The 14,928-nt window shown below is 43.9% G+C and overlaps 1 protein-coding gene across 1 annotated transcript; it reads right to left on the reverse strand.

Moving 5' to 3' along the window:
* Odaph (odontogenesis associated phosphoprotein) lies at nt 1-2,612 on the reverse strand. The gene is made up of 3 exons (XM_004664806.1): nt 2,543-2,612; nt 198-356; nt 1-68 (listed from the first exon to the last, which is right to left on the reverse strand). The coding sequence occupies exons 1-3, from the start codon at nt 2,610-2,612 to the stop codon at nt 1-3; spliced, it is 297 nt and encodes a 98-aa protein (XP_004664863.1).
* Nucleotides 2,613-14,928: the final 12,316 nt, after the last annotated feature.

Here is a 14,928-nt window from a genome sequence, read left to right on the forward strand (position 1 = left end):
TCAGTATGCTCGAACTTCTCTTTTCTCTCTGCTTTCCTCAGATGAGCTTCCTACCTGGAGACGTCTTCCAAGCAAGTACCTACCAGGAGTCAGATGGCCATATGGCCAGTAAAATGGCCAAAAATGAAAACGGTGGTTGCAGTTCAGAGGATGGAAAGGACTGCCCGGAAACCTAGGGAAGACTCTGGGCCTTCCTTGTGGAAAAACATGAAAGGTATATGTGGGTGCCCTTGTGATATGCTGGACTCTTGTTACTGGCTTCCTTGTGGTGGGCGGAGGTGTGAGTGTAAAGATCTGGCAGTCCGTAGGGTTTGCATTATTTTGTGAGCTTCCAGGAGGGGTGACTACTTCTTGTCCTGTGGTGAGGAAAATGCAAATTAAGAAACAGGCCTAGTTACAGAAGTAGAGGGAGTTGGAGTTCTTAGGCTGAAGTGAGCAGGGGGGTCAAAGAATGTTGTCTGATGTACAGTACACATTCAGTAAGTGTTAACTACTGCTATTAATTATGGATGTTATAGAAAGATTCTAGTCATATGAACCCCATGTCTTAAGTCTGTCTGGCTTCATTTTACACATGACCTCTGCATTGAGGATAGGACCAGATGATAGAGATGTTGTAAGCTGAGGACCTCCATGAAGACAAGGGGGTTTTGACTCTGCTGGTTTTCTCAGCAGTGGGAATAGTTCCCACTGGGTCTATAGTGGTGCTTAGTGAATGTTTGGTGGACTCAATCAATGCCTACACAGATATTGTGTGTTCTGTCTGTATATTTTAAATTGTTTGTTTTTTCGAGGTAGGGTCTTGCTCTAGCCCAGGCTGACCTGGAATTCACTAGGTAGTCTTAGGCTGACCTTGAACTCATATGGATCCTCCTACCTCTGCCCAACACCCGAGTGCTGAAATTAAAGGCATGCCACTATACCTGGCTTTTAACATTTTTTTATTTATTTGCAAGCAGAGAGAGACAAAGAAAGGGATAGAGAGAGAATAGGCACACCAGGGCCTCTAGCTGCAGCAGAGGAATTTAATTCCAGATGCATGCATTTTGTGCAACTGCCTTTAAATGGGTACTGGGGAAAGGAATCCAGATTGTTAGGCTTTGCAGGCAAGTGCCTTAACCATGGAACAATCTCTCCAGCCCTCTGTCTGACTTTTTGTGGTACTTGGTGAGTATTTAATTTCAGTCTTAAAACATTTGCAAAAATAATTTAAATTTAAAATTATAGTATGACAAAAAAAAGCCAAAATCCTGCTTGGAGTGTGAACATCAATTTTAAATGGGTTTATTATAGTCTAGACATGAAATTCATAGCATGCCAACAACTAACATTTTTTTCTTTTTTTGGAAGAAAGGGTAATGATGATAAGATCTGTTTTATGATTACCTGTGCTGTGTGGTTATTTGGGTAGACAATAGCTGGTTTGTAGTGAGCTACCCAATTTTAGAGAAGAAAGCTCTGTATTTGATGTTGGTAGAAATGCCTTCCTTACATCGTGCAGGGAATCTTAGACAAACTCGTATGTCCTTGTAGAAGTGAACTACAAAGAGATACCAGGCCTGTGATTAACTTAGAATGACTATACTTAATTCATTTTGTAGACTCAGAACAAATGACTATTCTTTTTTTAAATTTATTTATTTGAGAGCGACAGACACAGAGAGAAAGACAGATAGAGGGAGAGAGAGAGAATGGGCACGCCAGGGCTTCCAGCCTCTGCAAACGAACTCCAGACGCGTGCGCCCCCTTGTGCATCTGGCTAACGTGGGACCTGGGGAACTGAGCCTCGAACTGGGGTCCTTAGGCTTCACAGGCAAGTGCTTAACTGCTAAGCCATCTCTCCAGCCCCAAATGACTATTCTTTAAAATCTTTCATCTAGTTTTGCAACTAAGGTGAACTGTGGAAAAACACTAGCTTCAGGGTCCCCAGGATCTTTCTCCTCTTCCTCCCTTTCTCCTATCTTCCCTGTCTTTTCCTTTACTAATTGTTTGGAATTTCAATCATGAGGGAAACAGAGACCGAATAGGAACAGTGGAGAAATCAACCTCATATACCCCCCAGAAAGAAGCCTGCGTCCACCTCGGCAGCACCAAGACATAGCTCCCTGGTGATTACTTAGAGCAGCAGGCAGAGACCACCCAGCCATAATGTATGAATGACCAGCTGCTTGAGATGTGAGGCTGTGGACAGGGCTGCGACTCTAGGCTGGAATGGTTAGAGTAGTGACAACAGTAACTAGTAGTTGTGCAGTATTTTCAGTGGGTAGCTCAGTCAGTCCCCATGAGCCCCACAGTGACTATTAATACTATCACTCATCACTTGACTCTGATGCTCAGCAAGGTTTGTGAGTCTAAAGTTTCTGAGATTAGGACCCAGGCATTCAGATGATGAAATCCAGCCTTTCTTTTTAACCACACAGGTGCCTGGAGGCACATGCAAATATTTGTAAGGGATGGGACTATGTAATCATGGCAGCCAAATTTGTCTTTCCATATGACACTAAACAGACGACCCACATTTGGTTCAAAACAAAACTCTTACCTTCTGCCACAGTTGCCACCAACCAGCAGACAAATAACCACCAGCAAGAGAAGCGGAGTCCAGGAGCCATGGCTTTTGCCCTGAGCAGTCCCTGCCCTGGACCTAATGCAACTTTAAAGGAGAGTGAGTGAGTCACCAGCAGCCTGAGTCAGGCAGTTTGTATTTGCATAGCAGACCACAGCAACCTGGGCGTGTGGTGTAAAGGTAAGAAATCTTAAAGGAAATAGATAGTACTTACCAAGCAGAAGCTTCTGGTAATGCCAGCCAGCGAGATTCATTCTTCTATTTTGGACAGCCACACCCTCCCTCACTGTTCTTTTTTGTCCCAGAAATTGCCATTTTATGATCATGTCTTCTGCATGCATGGGTCTTCCTCTGTGGGGGAAGGAACTGACTGGGAAGTGCTCAGCACAACTCTTCTGTGTGGCTTGATTTAAAACAAGACTAAGCTGGAGAGATGGCTTAGTGGTTAAGGTGCTTGCCTGCAAAGCCAAAGGACCTAGGTTCCATTCCCCAGTACATAGATGTACAAAGTGGTGGATGAATCTGGAGTTTGCAGTGGCTGGAGGCTCTAGTGTGCCTATTCTCTCTCTCTCACTCTCTCTATTTGCCTCTTTCTCTTTTTCTCTCATAAATAAATAAACATTAAAAAAAAAAACCAAGTAAAATGTGAGATGTGGAGGTTTCCCCACCTAGGTATTCTTCTCTGCTCTCAGGTCTCTAAGCAAGGTGTAGAGTTCATCTCTGCTCTCTTTTTGTCCAAGAAAGAAGGGTTGCAGAGTCAGAATATTGTCTTTCCTTGTGGCCATGATGGCTACTGTTAAAGCAAACATGGAAATCTGGGGAGTATAACTTAGTCTTCCTACTGGTTTCTTCTAATTCACCAGGTTGCCTCTAAGATGGACATGGATATGACACATTTGTGCCTGGCTGGTGTCCTGAAAGGATTCTGTCCATTGCTGGAGGAATGTAAGAAGGTGGTCTCAGGTGATTAAGAGCCTAGCTTCAGAATTAGCGAAAATTTCCAGTCCCTGCTGTGTTTCTGACTTGTCAGTTAATTAGTATCTGTTCTAGAAAATTCTAGACAAGCCTGGGTAACTTAGTGAGACCTCATCTCAGAAAAACAAACAAGCTGGGTGTGGTGGTACATACCTTTAATCCCAGCACTCACAGAGGCAGGAGGATTGCTGTGAGTTTGAGGCCACCTGAGACTACAGAGTGAATTCCAGGTCAGCCTGAGTTAGTGTGAGACTCTACCTCAAAAAAAAAATCAAAAAAACACAAAAAAATTATTTGTTCTTATTGTGAACCCCAGGGCCTGATCTGTAAAGTGGGGCTTGTAGTAAAGTTAGTGTCCTGTCACTGAGACAAAATAGCTGAGGATCCATTTAAAAGGAAGAAAGGGAAGCTGGGCGTGGTGGTGCACGCCTTTAATCCCAGCACTCAGGAGGCAGAGGTAGGAGGCCACTCTGAGACTATGTAGTCAATTCCAGGTAAGCTTGAGACAGAGTGAGACCCTACCTCAAAAAACCGGAAAAAAAAAAAAAAGACGAAAGAAGAAAGGGAGGTGGAGAGATGGCTTAGTGGTTAAGCGCTTGCCTATGAAGCCTAAGGACCCCGATTCTCCACGATCCACATAAGCCAGATGCAGAAGGTGGCGCATGAATCTGGAGTTCATTTGCAGTGGCTGGAGGCCCTGGCGACCCCATTCTCTCTCTCTATCATCTGCCTCTTTCTCTGTCTATCACTCTAAATTAAATAAATAAAAATTTTTTTAAAAAAAGGTTTGTTCTGGTTCAGTGTCAGAGGTTCTAGTCCTTGGTCAGTTGTCTCAGTGGCAGAAGCATGTGGCAGAGAAAAGGTGCTCATTCCATGTAAACCAGAAGCAGAGGAATGGGACTAAGGTCCCAGATTCCCTCCAAAGACACAGTAACCTAAGTTCCTTCCAGTAAGCCTCGTCTCCTGATGGTTCCACCACCTCCCAATAGTGACAGCTGGGCTCTTACTTGCAAAGCCTAAGGACTGGGTTTGATTCCCCAGTACCCATGTAAAGCCAGATACACAAAGTAGTACATTTGTCTGGAATTTGCAGTGGTTAGAGGCCCTGGTGTGCCCATTCTGTCTCTCAGTTCTGTATGTCTATCTGTGCTTGCAAATAAATAAATATGTAAAAAATGTTTTTAGAATTTTAGGGAACTCAAACTCTGGAGATACTTGGCTAGAATAGGATAAAACTGTTTTGGGCAAGTAATTTATTTGTTTTTTCAAGTGGGGTCTCACTCTAGCCCAGGCTGACCTGGAATTCACTATGTAGTCTTAGGGTGGTCTCAAACACATGGTGATCCTCCTACCTTTGCCTCTCAAGTGCTGGCTACCACGCTCAGCTGAGTACTTTACTTTTGATGCTCAAATAACACAGAATGAATTGAAATAGAAGCATTTTGAGAGGAAAAACCCCAAAGATTGAAACACTAGGGGCCAGCAGTGTGGATGAAGGCTGGCCTGTGCTAGCCGGCTGACCCACTGCCGAGGATCCTGCTGTGAGATGCCCATCTTGTAGCAAAACCTTGGAAAGCAAAGGCCAGCTGTCTGCTGTTGGTCAGGCTAGCTTCCATCTCAGCAGAAACTGTTGTAGCTAGCTGGCTGAGTGAGGTGTCCACCCCACTGCACCCCAGTGACTAACCAAGGAAGCTGGAGCAGGCTCACACCATGGATCAGGACGACTAAGCTGGGAGCCTGGGAGTGGTGGGTTAGTGCTGAGTCATGTTGAGGGAAGCACCACCCGGGCTGTGGGCTAATGATCCTTTGGGAGACATTAGGGTTGTGTGGTCTGTGTGGATCTGAATGTGCAGCTCTGAGGTGGCCCAGATGATTTCCCTGAAAGGTTGCTGTGACTGTCATGGGACCCGAGTCCATCTGCTCACAGCATCACAAGCCAGTTATGCAGAAAGACAAGGTGCTGGAGCAAGAAAAGCAGCTTGATTTGAAAAGCTGGAGTGGGAGAGATGGCTCAGTTGGTAAAGTGCTTGCCTCACAGTATGAGGACCTGAGTTCAATTCCCAGAAGTCATATAAAAGTGCCAGTTTTGGTGGCATATACTTGCAATTCCAGTACTGGGAGGCAGAGACAGGAAGAGGGTCTCTGGGGCTCACTGGCCAGCCAGGTGCAGCTTAATTGAGAGGCCCTGTCTCAAAAAAAGGTGGGCCACCCAGAGACTGACAGAAGCTCTAATTACCTCCCGGTGAATACCAAGAACTCTACTGAGGAGGGCTCTCAGGGGAATGGAGACTGGGGGTACAGGGGTACAAGACTATAACACACACATGTTATATATTAATTATGCATATGGCATAGATTACACCTGAAGCTGTCCTCTTCCCCAACATAGCAGTACATACACACTCACTCTCTCTCTCCAAAAGGAAAAGGAAAAGTTGCCAGCCCAGCAGGTAGGTGGAAGACACCTGTAGTAAGTCCACTCGATGGGAACTGATTTAGGAACACACAGGTTCCAAAGGTGACTGCTGGGTGCTTGCACACTACTGAACACCTTCTGAGAGCAGATGAAGGCTCCAGGTTTGTGAGTGGATGATGGATATCAACTGACTAGTCACAAGGTTTTTTGTTTTTTTTTTAAATCTCAGAAATGCAAAATCAAAAACAATAAGATGTCTAAAAGCACCATGGCCCTACCTCACGTGGCTGGTTGGAAGAATAGGAAGAGGTGTAGAATGGGTGAGACACTGCCTGGGAGAGATACCATGCAAGGCTGTAATTTCTTTCTTTTTTTTTAAAAAAAGATTTTATTTATTTTTATTTATTTATTAGAGAGAGAGAGAGAGTGAGAATGGGCACACCAGGGCTTCTAGCCATTGCAAGTGAACTCCAGACGCATATGCCATCATGTGTGTCTGGGTAATGTGGGACCTGGAGAATCAAACCTGGGTCCTTAGGCTTCGCCAGGAAGTGCCTTAACTGCTAAGCCATCTTTCCAGCCCAAGGCTGTAATTTCTTTCTTTTTTAAAAAAATATATTTCATTTATTTGAGAGAGAAAGAGGCAGAGAGAGAGGGAGAATGGGCATGCCAGGGCCTCTAGCCACTGCAAACGAACTCCAGATGCATGTGTCCTCTTGTGCATCTGGCTAAAGTGGGTCCTGGAGAATTGAACCAGGATCCTTTGGCTTTGCAGGCAAATGCCTTAACCATTAAGCCATCTCTCCAGCCCCCCAAGGCTATAATTTCTTTGGGGGAGAACCACAGTGCTTACACATGGCAGACACTTAAGTGGGTTTCTTTGGATTGAATGCCTGAGCATATGATCAGGAATCTCATGGAATTTTATTTAGTTTTCTGTTTTTTGTTTTTTCAAGGTAGGGTCTCACTCTAGCCCAGGCTGACCTGGAATTCACTACATAGACTCAAGGTGCCCTTGAACTCATGGCGCTTCTCCTACCTCTGCCTCCCGAGTGCTGGGATTAATGGCATGTGCCACCACACCCGGCTTCATGTAACTTTTAGGCCAAATACAATGATAAAATGATTCTGTATTTCCCCACTAGAGCCATTATATAGTTAAAAGCAGGCCGGCAAACCACAACGATAAAGAGGATGATGTACTTAGTGTTTTATACCACTCTCCTTATCATGGTGGACAAAGGATACAAAGAGGTTCACTAACAAAGGCTGCCCACTGTGTACCCATGTCCCTCCTCCCCCACTTCTCAGAGACCACTGTTGGCTCTCAACTTCACTACCACTGTTCACCCTTGCCCAGGCCAGCACCCACCATCGGTGATTACCTCACCCCGAGATCCCTCTGTGAAGCCATCATTTCCCCTCGCTTCTGGCTCAAGGCTTGTGGGATAACCTATGCTAACTAATCATAGCATAACGTTTTCAGGACCACTGAAATTGATCTATACATAGGTATTATACTCAAGCCAAGTCAGTCAGGCCTGGTCAAAACCAGTCCTGGAGCCAGGCCCAGTGGCACAAACATGTAATAAGCTACTCAGGAAGCTGAGGCAGGAGGACTGCAAGTTTAGGACCAGTATAGACTACATAGTAAGTTCAATGCTGGCTTAGGAAAATTAGAGATATCCTGTCTCAAAATCAAAAATACAAAAAGGTGGGAGATGTAGCTTAGTGGTTGAGCTTTACCTACAATGCTTAAGACTCGGCATTCAATCCTGAGTATCATAAAAAAGAACAAACAATCTTGAGACTTGTGGGTGACTGGAAAGAATGTACACATTTTGCCACTGGACTTGAAGTTGTGAGGAGGCATACCCATATGAAGGGAGTGGCTGCTTGATGAACAAATAGAGATTCTAGATCCTGGTAACATCCTGGACCCAGCTGTACCTGAAGCTGTACATAATGCACTGCATGTGGTTTGCTGTAACTGACGGAAATGTCACCCAGGTGGTCCATGGCATCAAATCATAGAGGATGAAAACTATAAGTCCAGTGTTCAAAAGCCAAGAGAGGACTGGAGAGATTGCTCAGTGGTTAAGGTGCTTGCCTGCAAGGCCTAAGGACCCTGGTTCAAGTCCCCAGTACCCACATAAAAAGCCAGATGCATACGGTGGCTAGAGGCCCTGGCATACCCATTCTTTCTGTCTGCTTCTCTCTTTCTCTCAAATAAATACATAAATAGCCCAAAAAGAGTGCTGAAGGCTTATGATTCTGTATTTTATAGATGATGGAACTAGACAGAGAGTGAAAAGTTGAGTCTGGTTTTAGTGGCTGAGTAAAGCATTAGCAGAGATCAGGACCAATTTTTTTATCCTTTCATGCATCTTTCTGAGAGCTGAGAGAAACCAGAGTTCTAGACAGACTCCTGTGTTGGAGAGACCATGCATCCTTGAGTGTCCTGCCTGTCGTGTGGTGAGGAGACTTCAGTGTGGTGAGGTGCTCAGCCAGTGAGTGTCTGGTGGTAGCGGCAGACAGACCAAGATTGTGGTGGTGAGTCACTGTGACCCTGAACTTTCCTCAGCTCCAGACACAATGAGCTCACACATCTTCCTCCAGTGCCCAATGGGAGCTTTTGAATTGAACCAAGCCCGGCCTGTAGATCAGAACTGGCTCCACTCACTGTTCCTATCCTTCTGGTGGAGAGGCCTGCAGCATGCTATCTAATTTTTCTCTGTTAAATGTTCTCATTTGTAAAATCAGAACGAGCCTAATACCTACCTCAGAGGGTTGTTGTGAGCTAAAAACCTTGGAAAAGAGATGAGTATTGTGTGAAACATTAAATGTTGGGGCTGGAGAGATGGCTCAGTGGTTAAGGTACTTGCCTGTAAACCTTGACAACCCAGGTTTGATTCCTTAGCACCCACATAAAGCCAGATGCACAAAGGAGTGCATGCAACAGGAATTCGTTTGCAGTGGCTGGACGGTCTGGTGTGCCCATTCTCTCTCTCCTCTCTCTGCTTGAAAATAAATAATAATAAAACATTAACTGTCATTATGTCTGAAAATTAAAACTTCTTCCTCAAACATTTCATCTTCTTTTTAAAAAATATTTTTATTTATTTATTTGATAGAGAGAGAAATGCTGATAAATAAATATATAGAAAGAATAGGCACACTATGGCCTCCAACCACTGCAAATGAACTCTAGACATATGTGCCATCTTGTGAATTTGGGTACTGGGGAATTGAACTTTGGTCCTTTGACTTTGAAGGCAAGTGCCTTAACTGCTAAGCCATATCCCCAGCCCCAACCATTTCTTCTTGAATTAGGATATCTGAAACAAACCAAAGGGCAGAAGTATAAAAATTTATGAATTGAAGTGATTAGCTTTATGAGAGAACATAACACTCCTCAACTCTCAGGACTTCTAAGTCACATTTTGCAGTTTTCTGGACATAGTAGGTTGGCACGATATATCAGAATGTTGTCATCAAGGCTGGGCTGTTAGGTGACTAGTCACAGCCAAGCTAAGTAGAAGCTTATGATAACACCTACCCAGACAGTGGTTTTAAAATTCTCTATTGGGGTTTGAGGGGTTTTCTTGAAATTTCCAGGTGTGATAGGAAATAGTGACTGAAGACTTGGACTCAGCTCTGTCAGTGGCCCAGGGGTATGATGGAGGTGATGATAACCAATGACCCCTAGTTGTTCTGAGGTGAAACAGTTTTGGTTTTAATTTGTAGACTGCTTATCTTAGTCTTTCTATTACCGTGCCCGAGTATCTGGAGCTGGGTGGACATTTTGTAAAAAACAAAAGGTTTATTTAGCTCATAGATCTGGAGGCTGGGAGTTCAGGATTTGGTGGCTGCAGGTGGGGAGGACCTTGTAGTATATTGTGACATAATGGAAATAGGGGAAGAGAGCCGAGGACAAGGGCTACTGCTTTATAATAATCCATTATTAAGGTACCTGACTATCTGAATCCCTTCTTGAGGGTTTTGCTCCCATGATCCACACCTCCTGCTAGGCTCTACCTTCACCAGTGCTGCAATGGGACTAACCTCAGCATGAATTCTGGTGCCAACAAACCAAAGTAAGTAATGCTGATATAATTTTCTGTCCCTTCCTGCCACCCTGCTAACCATTTTACTTTCTCCTTTGTGTCCCTCTACCCCACTTCTTTCTCATTTTGCCTCTCAGGAAGCATACTCCCATCTCCAAGAAATAACCAATTGTAACAGCTTGGCAAAGTTTCCTTCATTCTTTTTTTTCCTATACATATACATAAACTACAACTGTGTGTATGCACACACATACTTGGAAATTATTTTGTAACTGGCTTTAAGTTTATATGAAGTCCTATTTAGAGTTGCCTATTGTGTATTTTCCATTTGGAATGCCATTTTTTTTACATGGTAATATATGTGACTCACACTCTTTCTTTTAAATGATTACTTATCAGTTCTTTGGGCTTCATAGTCTTTTAAAATACTTGAGAGAGAGAGAGAGAGAGAGAGAAAATGAGTATAAGCATGCCAGGACCTCTAGCCACTACAAACTCCAGACATATGGGCCACCTTGTGCATCTAGCTTTACATGGGTGCGAGGGAATTGAATCCAGGTCCTCAGGCTTTGCAGGCAATTGCCTTGACTGCTGAGCTATCCCTCCAGCCCTTCACATATATATATATTTACTCATTTATCTTTTGATGGACATTTATTTGCATGTGTCTGCACTTATACACTGCATCAGGTGCAAGCAAACTCTAGATGCATGTGCCACCCTTTGCATCTGGCTTTATGTGGGCATTAGGGAATGAACCTGGGCCAGCAGGATCTGCAAGCAAGAGCCTTTAACCACTGAGTCATCTTCATAGCCCCCATATTTTGATTTTACAATCTATTCCTAGGTCGCTTTGTGTGCCAAATCTTTTTGTCATTAAGTCCATTAAAAGTAACTGGTTTGGGCTGGAGAAATGGCTTAGCGGTTAAGCACTTACCTATGAAGCCTAAGGACCCGGTTCAAGGCTCAATTCACCCAGGACCCACGTTAGCCAGATGCACAAGGGGGTGCATGCATCTGGAGCTCGTTTGCAGTGGCTAGAAGCCCTGGCGTGTCCACTCTCCTCTCTCTCTCTCTCTCTGCCTCTTTCTCTCTCTGTCACTCTCAAATAAATAAATAAATAAATAAATAAAAATTTAAAAAAGTTAAAAAAAAAACTGGCTTGCTAGGCGTGGTGGTGCACACCTTTAATCCCAGCACTAGGGGGGCAGAGGTAGGATGATTGCTATGAATTCGAGGCCACCCTGAGACTAGACTATATAGTTAATTACAGGTCAGCCTGGACCAGAGTGAGACCCTGCCTTGAAAACCAAAACCAAAACCAAAAAAAACTGGCTAAAGCGGTTTTTAATTTATAGAATACATTTGCATTTAGTAGTAATATTGTAACATTTACCAATCACTCCAGTCTAGTGCCCTAGTGACTTTGATTCCTGGACAGCCAAATTTATTTCTGGTTAAAACCATTTTCCTATCTTTGTGCATCTAGTTTTATGTGGGTACTGAGGAATTGACCTGGGTGGTCAGGCTTTGCAATCAAGTAAAATTTAACCTCTGAACCATCACTCCACTCCCTGTTTTCTATATTTTTATAACCAGATAATGGTGGCCATAGAAATGAAATGTGTATCTTACAAATCAAGACACTCTCTCCTAAGACCCACTTACATGCATCAAAGTAAGAGTGGATACCAGGAAAAATTTAAATCCTCAGGATATTAGAGGTAATTTCTTTCAGCCTAGCAACATTTTGTGTTCTTATAAAATTGACTTTTATAATAAGTACAAGTATTCTTCATTTAGATTGCACTGTCGAGTAAACTTCACTGCTAGTCTGTAACTGAATGCATGCCACCAAGAGGTCCTCATCACAACATTTGTGGCTAACATTCTACACACCTTTTTATTTAATAAAATCACTTCTCTTTAACAAAGCATAAGGCCCAGATTTGCTAAGTCAGATGTGATGCTACTCTTTACATGCAGATGGTCTGCCACAAGGATCTGAGGTTCATTACCTGACACAGATCTGTCGGGAACAGCTCTGGCTGGGTCAGAGTTTGCTTGTTTAGTCAGTGATGTCATCCTCTGAGACAAAGTGCCCTAGGTAGCTATTCTGTGAGCTCTTTCTGGCTGGTCCCACCCGGGGTTCTGCACTTGTTCCAGAATGTCAGTCAGCACACTCTCCCTTTAGGAGAAAGTCCAGCGCTGACTGAGTTGAATGGCTTCTTGATGTAGCTCATCTGCATTTTGGTGCAAGCTCCTTAGCCTTTTGAGTCATATTGTTTATAATGTTTTATAAAACAGTGAATGAGTCAATGAAGTACACCCAAGATGGACTTGTAGGTGCATGTGTATGGAAGCCAGAGGCCATCTTTGGATATCATTGCTTAGGTATCATCCACTTTTGTATTTTGTTTTTTTGAGGTAAGGTCTCTAGCTCAGGCTGACCTGGAATTCACTATGTAGTCTCAGGGTGGTCTGAAACTCACAGTGATCCTCCTACCTCTGTCTCCCAAGTATTGGGATTAAAGGTGTGCACCACCTCACCCAATGCCCTTGTTTTTTTTTTTTTTTTCAAGGTAGGGTTTCACTCTAGCCCAAGCTGACCTGGAATTCACTATGTCTCAGGGTGGCCTCAAACTCATGGCGATCCTCCTACTTCATCCTCCCAAGTGCTGGGATTAAAGGCATGCATCACTCTGCCTGGCTCCATCCACCTTTTTTTTTTTTTTGGTTTTTCGAGGTAGGGTCTCACTCTGGTCCAGGCTGACCTGGAATTAACTCTGTCATCTCAAGGTGGCCTTGAACTCATGGCGATCCTCCTACCTCTGCCTCCCGAGTGCTGGGATTAAAGGCGTGCGCCACCACGCCCGGCTCATCCACCTTTTTGAGATAGTCTCTCTCATTCATTAGCTACATTAGCTGGCCAGAGAGCCCAAGGGATCTACCTGCTTCCACCTCCCTAATGCTGGGATTATGATCACACACCACCATGTTTTTTTCTTTTTCCTAAAATGTGGTTTAGGGATCCTATCAGGTTCTCAGGCTTGGAAGACTTACCTGGGTCAGGCTTTCTGTAAAGTGCAAGTGCTGGATGTTTGCAGTGGAGACCCTGTGGGCACAAGCCAGGCTTCTTTGGCCTATTCCAACCACATATTCTTAGGTTCCTGTTTTCTTCAAGATGAAGCTTAAGACAGAGCTCCCTATTTTAGCTCACATTTATCTGCTCCGGAGACCCCTGACTCCTAGAATCCGGGTTATGTGCATAATTTCCTCTGTGAGGGTATTATATATGCATGCCAAGTCCCTCCTGGAGGACTATGAAAACATTCCCTATGTTCTTAACTGTGGCAGTCCATGCCTAGGGTCAGTTTGCATTACAGTGGACCCCATCTTTCCTTCTGATTCCCTTTGCCTCCTGTTAAACTTGACTTGTTTGGAGTGCCTCACCTTGGTTCTGATACTGTCCTGGCACAGCTAGCTGCTATTGTAATAAATCCTCACAATCTCATTGGAAGATGGCCAGCAGTTAAACACACTTGCTTGCAAAGGCTGCCAGCCCAGACTCAATTCCCAAGCCACCCATGTAAAGAAGGGCAAACATTCATTGGCAGTGGAAAGAGACCTTGACATGTTCCCTCCCACTACACATAACAATACATAAAAATAAAATGTGAAACAATTCTCTAAAAACATAAACATTAGTTGTTCTTGAGGTTAGAAATGTAGGAGACAGAAGGGCTGGATTCATTCTGGAGGCCCTGGCATTGAAAACACTTCCTTATCAAGCTGTCCACTTCCTTAGCTCATTCTGTGGCTTCCCCTGTCACAAGTCCTCTGATGACAATGACACTCTGTCTCTCTTTCTTAAGGACTCAGTTGGAGAATTCAGGATGATCTCCTCATACCAAAACACTGCAAGGTATATAAGTTCCCTTTTTCCATGAAAAGGACACATGATAGTCACAAGTCCTCTGGATTAGGATTGGAGACATCTCTGTGGGAGGGGGTGCTGTCTCCCCCACTGATTTTGGTGAACCCCTGAGTTTATGAGACCATGACCCTCTCTTGTCCCAGGGCTGGGCTCAACTCTGCTCATACTCATACTTTTATTTATTTATTCTTATTTTTAAGTTAACTTATTTATTTGCAAGCAGAGAGAGAATGGGCATACCAGGCAGGGCCTATAGTCACTGCAAACGAACTCCAGACGCATGCACCACCTTGTGCATCTGGCTTACGTGGGTACTGGGGAATTGAACCCAAGTCCTTAGGCTTCACAAGAAAACACCTTAACTACTAAGCCATCTCTCCAGCCCCTATACTCATAGTTTTGACAACTCATGTATGGATCTGTCTCTTTCTCCTTGAAGGTCTTGCAGTTTTTGCTTCATGAATTTTTTGTTATTAGGTACATAAATGTTAGAACTGTTATGGCCCCTTAATCAACTTACTCATTATGAATCTTATTTTTCCTATTTATATTCTTTATTCCAGAATCTACTTTGCCTTTCCTTTTTCTTTCAAGGTAGGGTCTCACTCTAGCCCAGGCTAACCTGGAATTCACTATGTAGTCTCAGGCTGGCCTTGAACTCATGGTCTTCCTCCCAGTGCTGGTATTAAAGACGTCCGCCACCACATCCAGCTACTTTGCCCTTTCTTAATATTATAACACTCCAACTTTCTTTGGTAGTGTTAATGTATCTGTCTTTTTTTTTTTTTCCCCCAAGGTAGGTTCTCACTCTAGCCCAGGCTGACATGGAATTCACTATGTGGTCTCAGGGTGGCCTCCAATTTATGGTGATTCTCCTAACTCTGCTCCCAAGTGCTGTGAATAAAGCCATGTGCCACCACCATGCCTGGCTGGGTTTTTTGACTGTGACAATCTCTGCCTTTTTAAA

Source organism: Jaculus jaculus, chromosome 11 (genome assembly GCF_020740685.1).
Source record: "Jaculus jaculus isolate mJacJac1 chromosome 11, mJacJac1.mat.Y.cur, whole genome shotgun sequence".
Lineage (NCBI taxonomy): Eukaryota > Metazoa > Chordata > Mammalia > Rodentia > Dipodidae > Jaculus > Jaculus jaculus.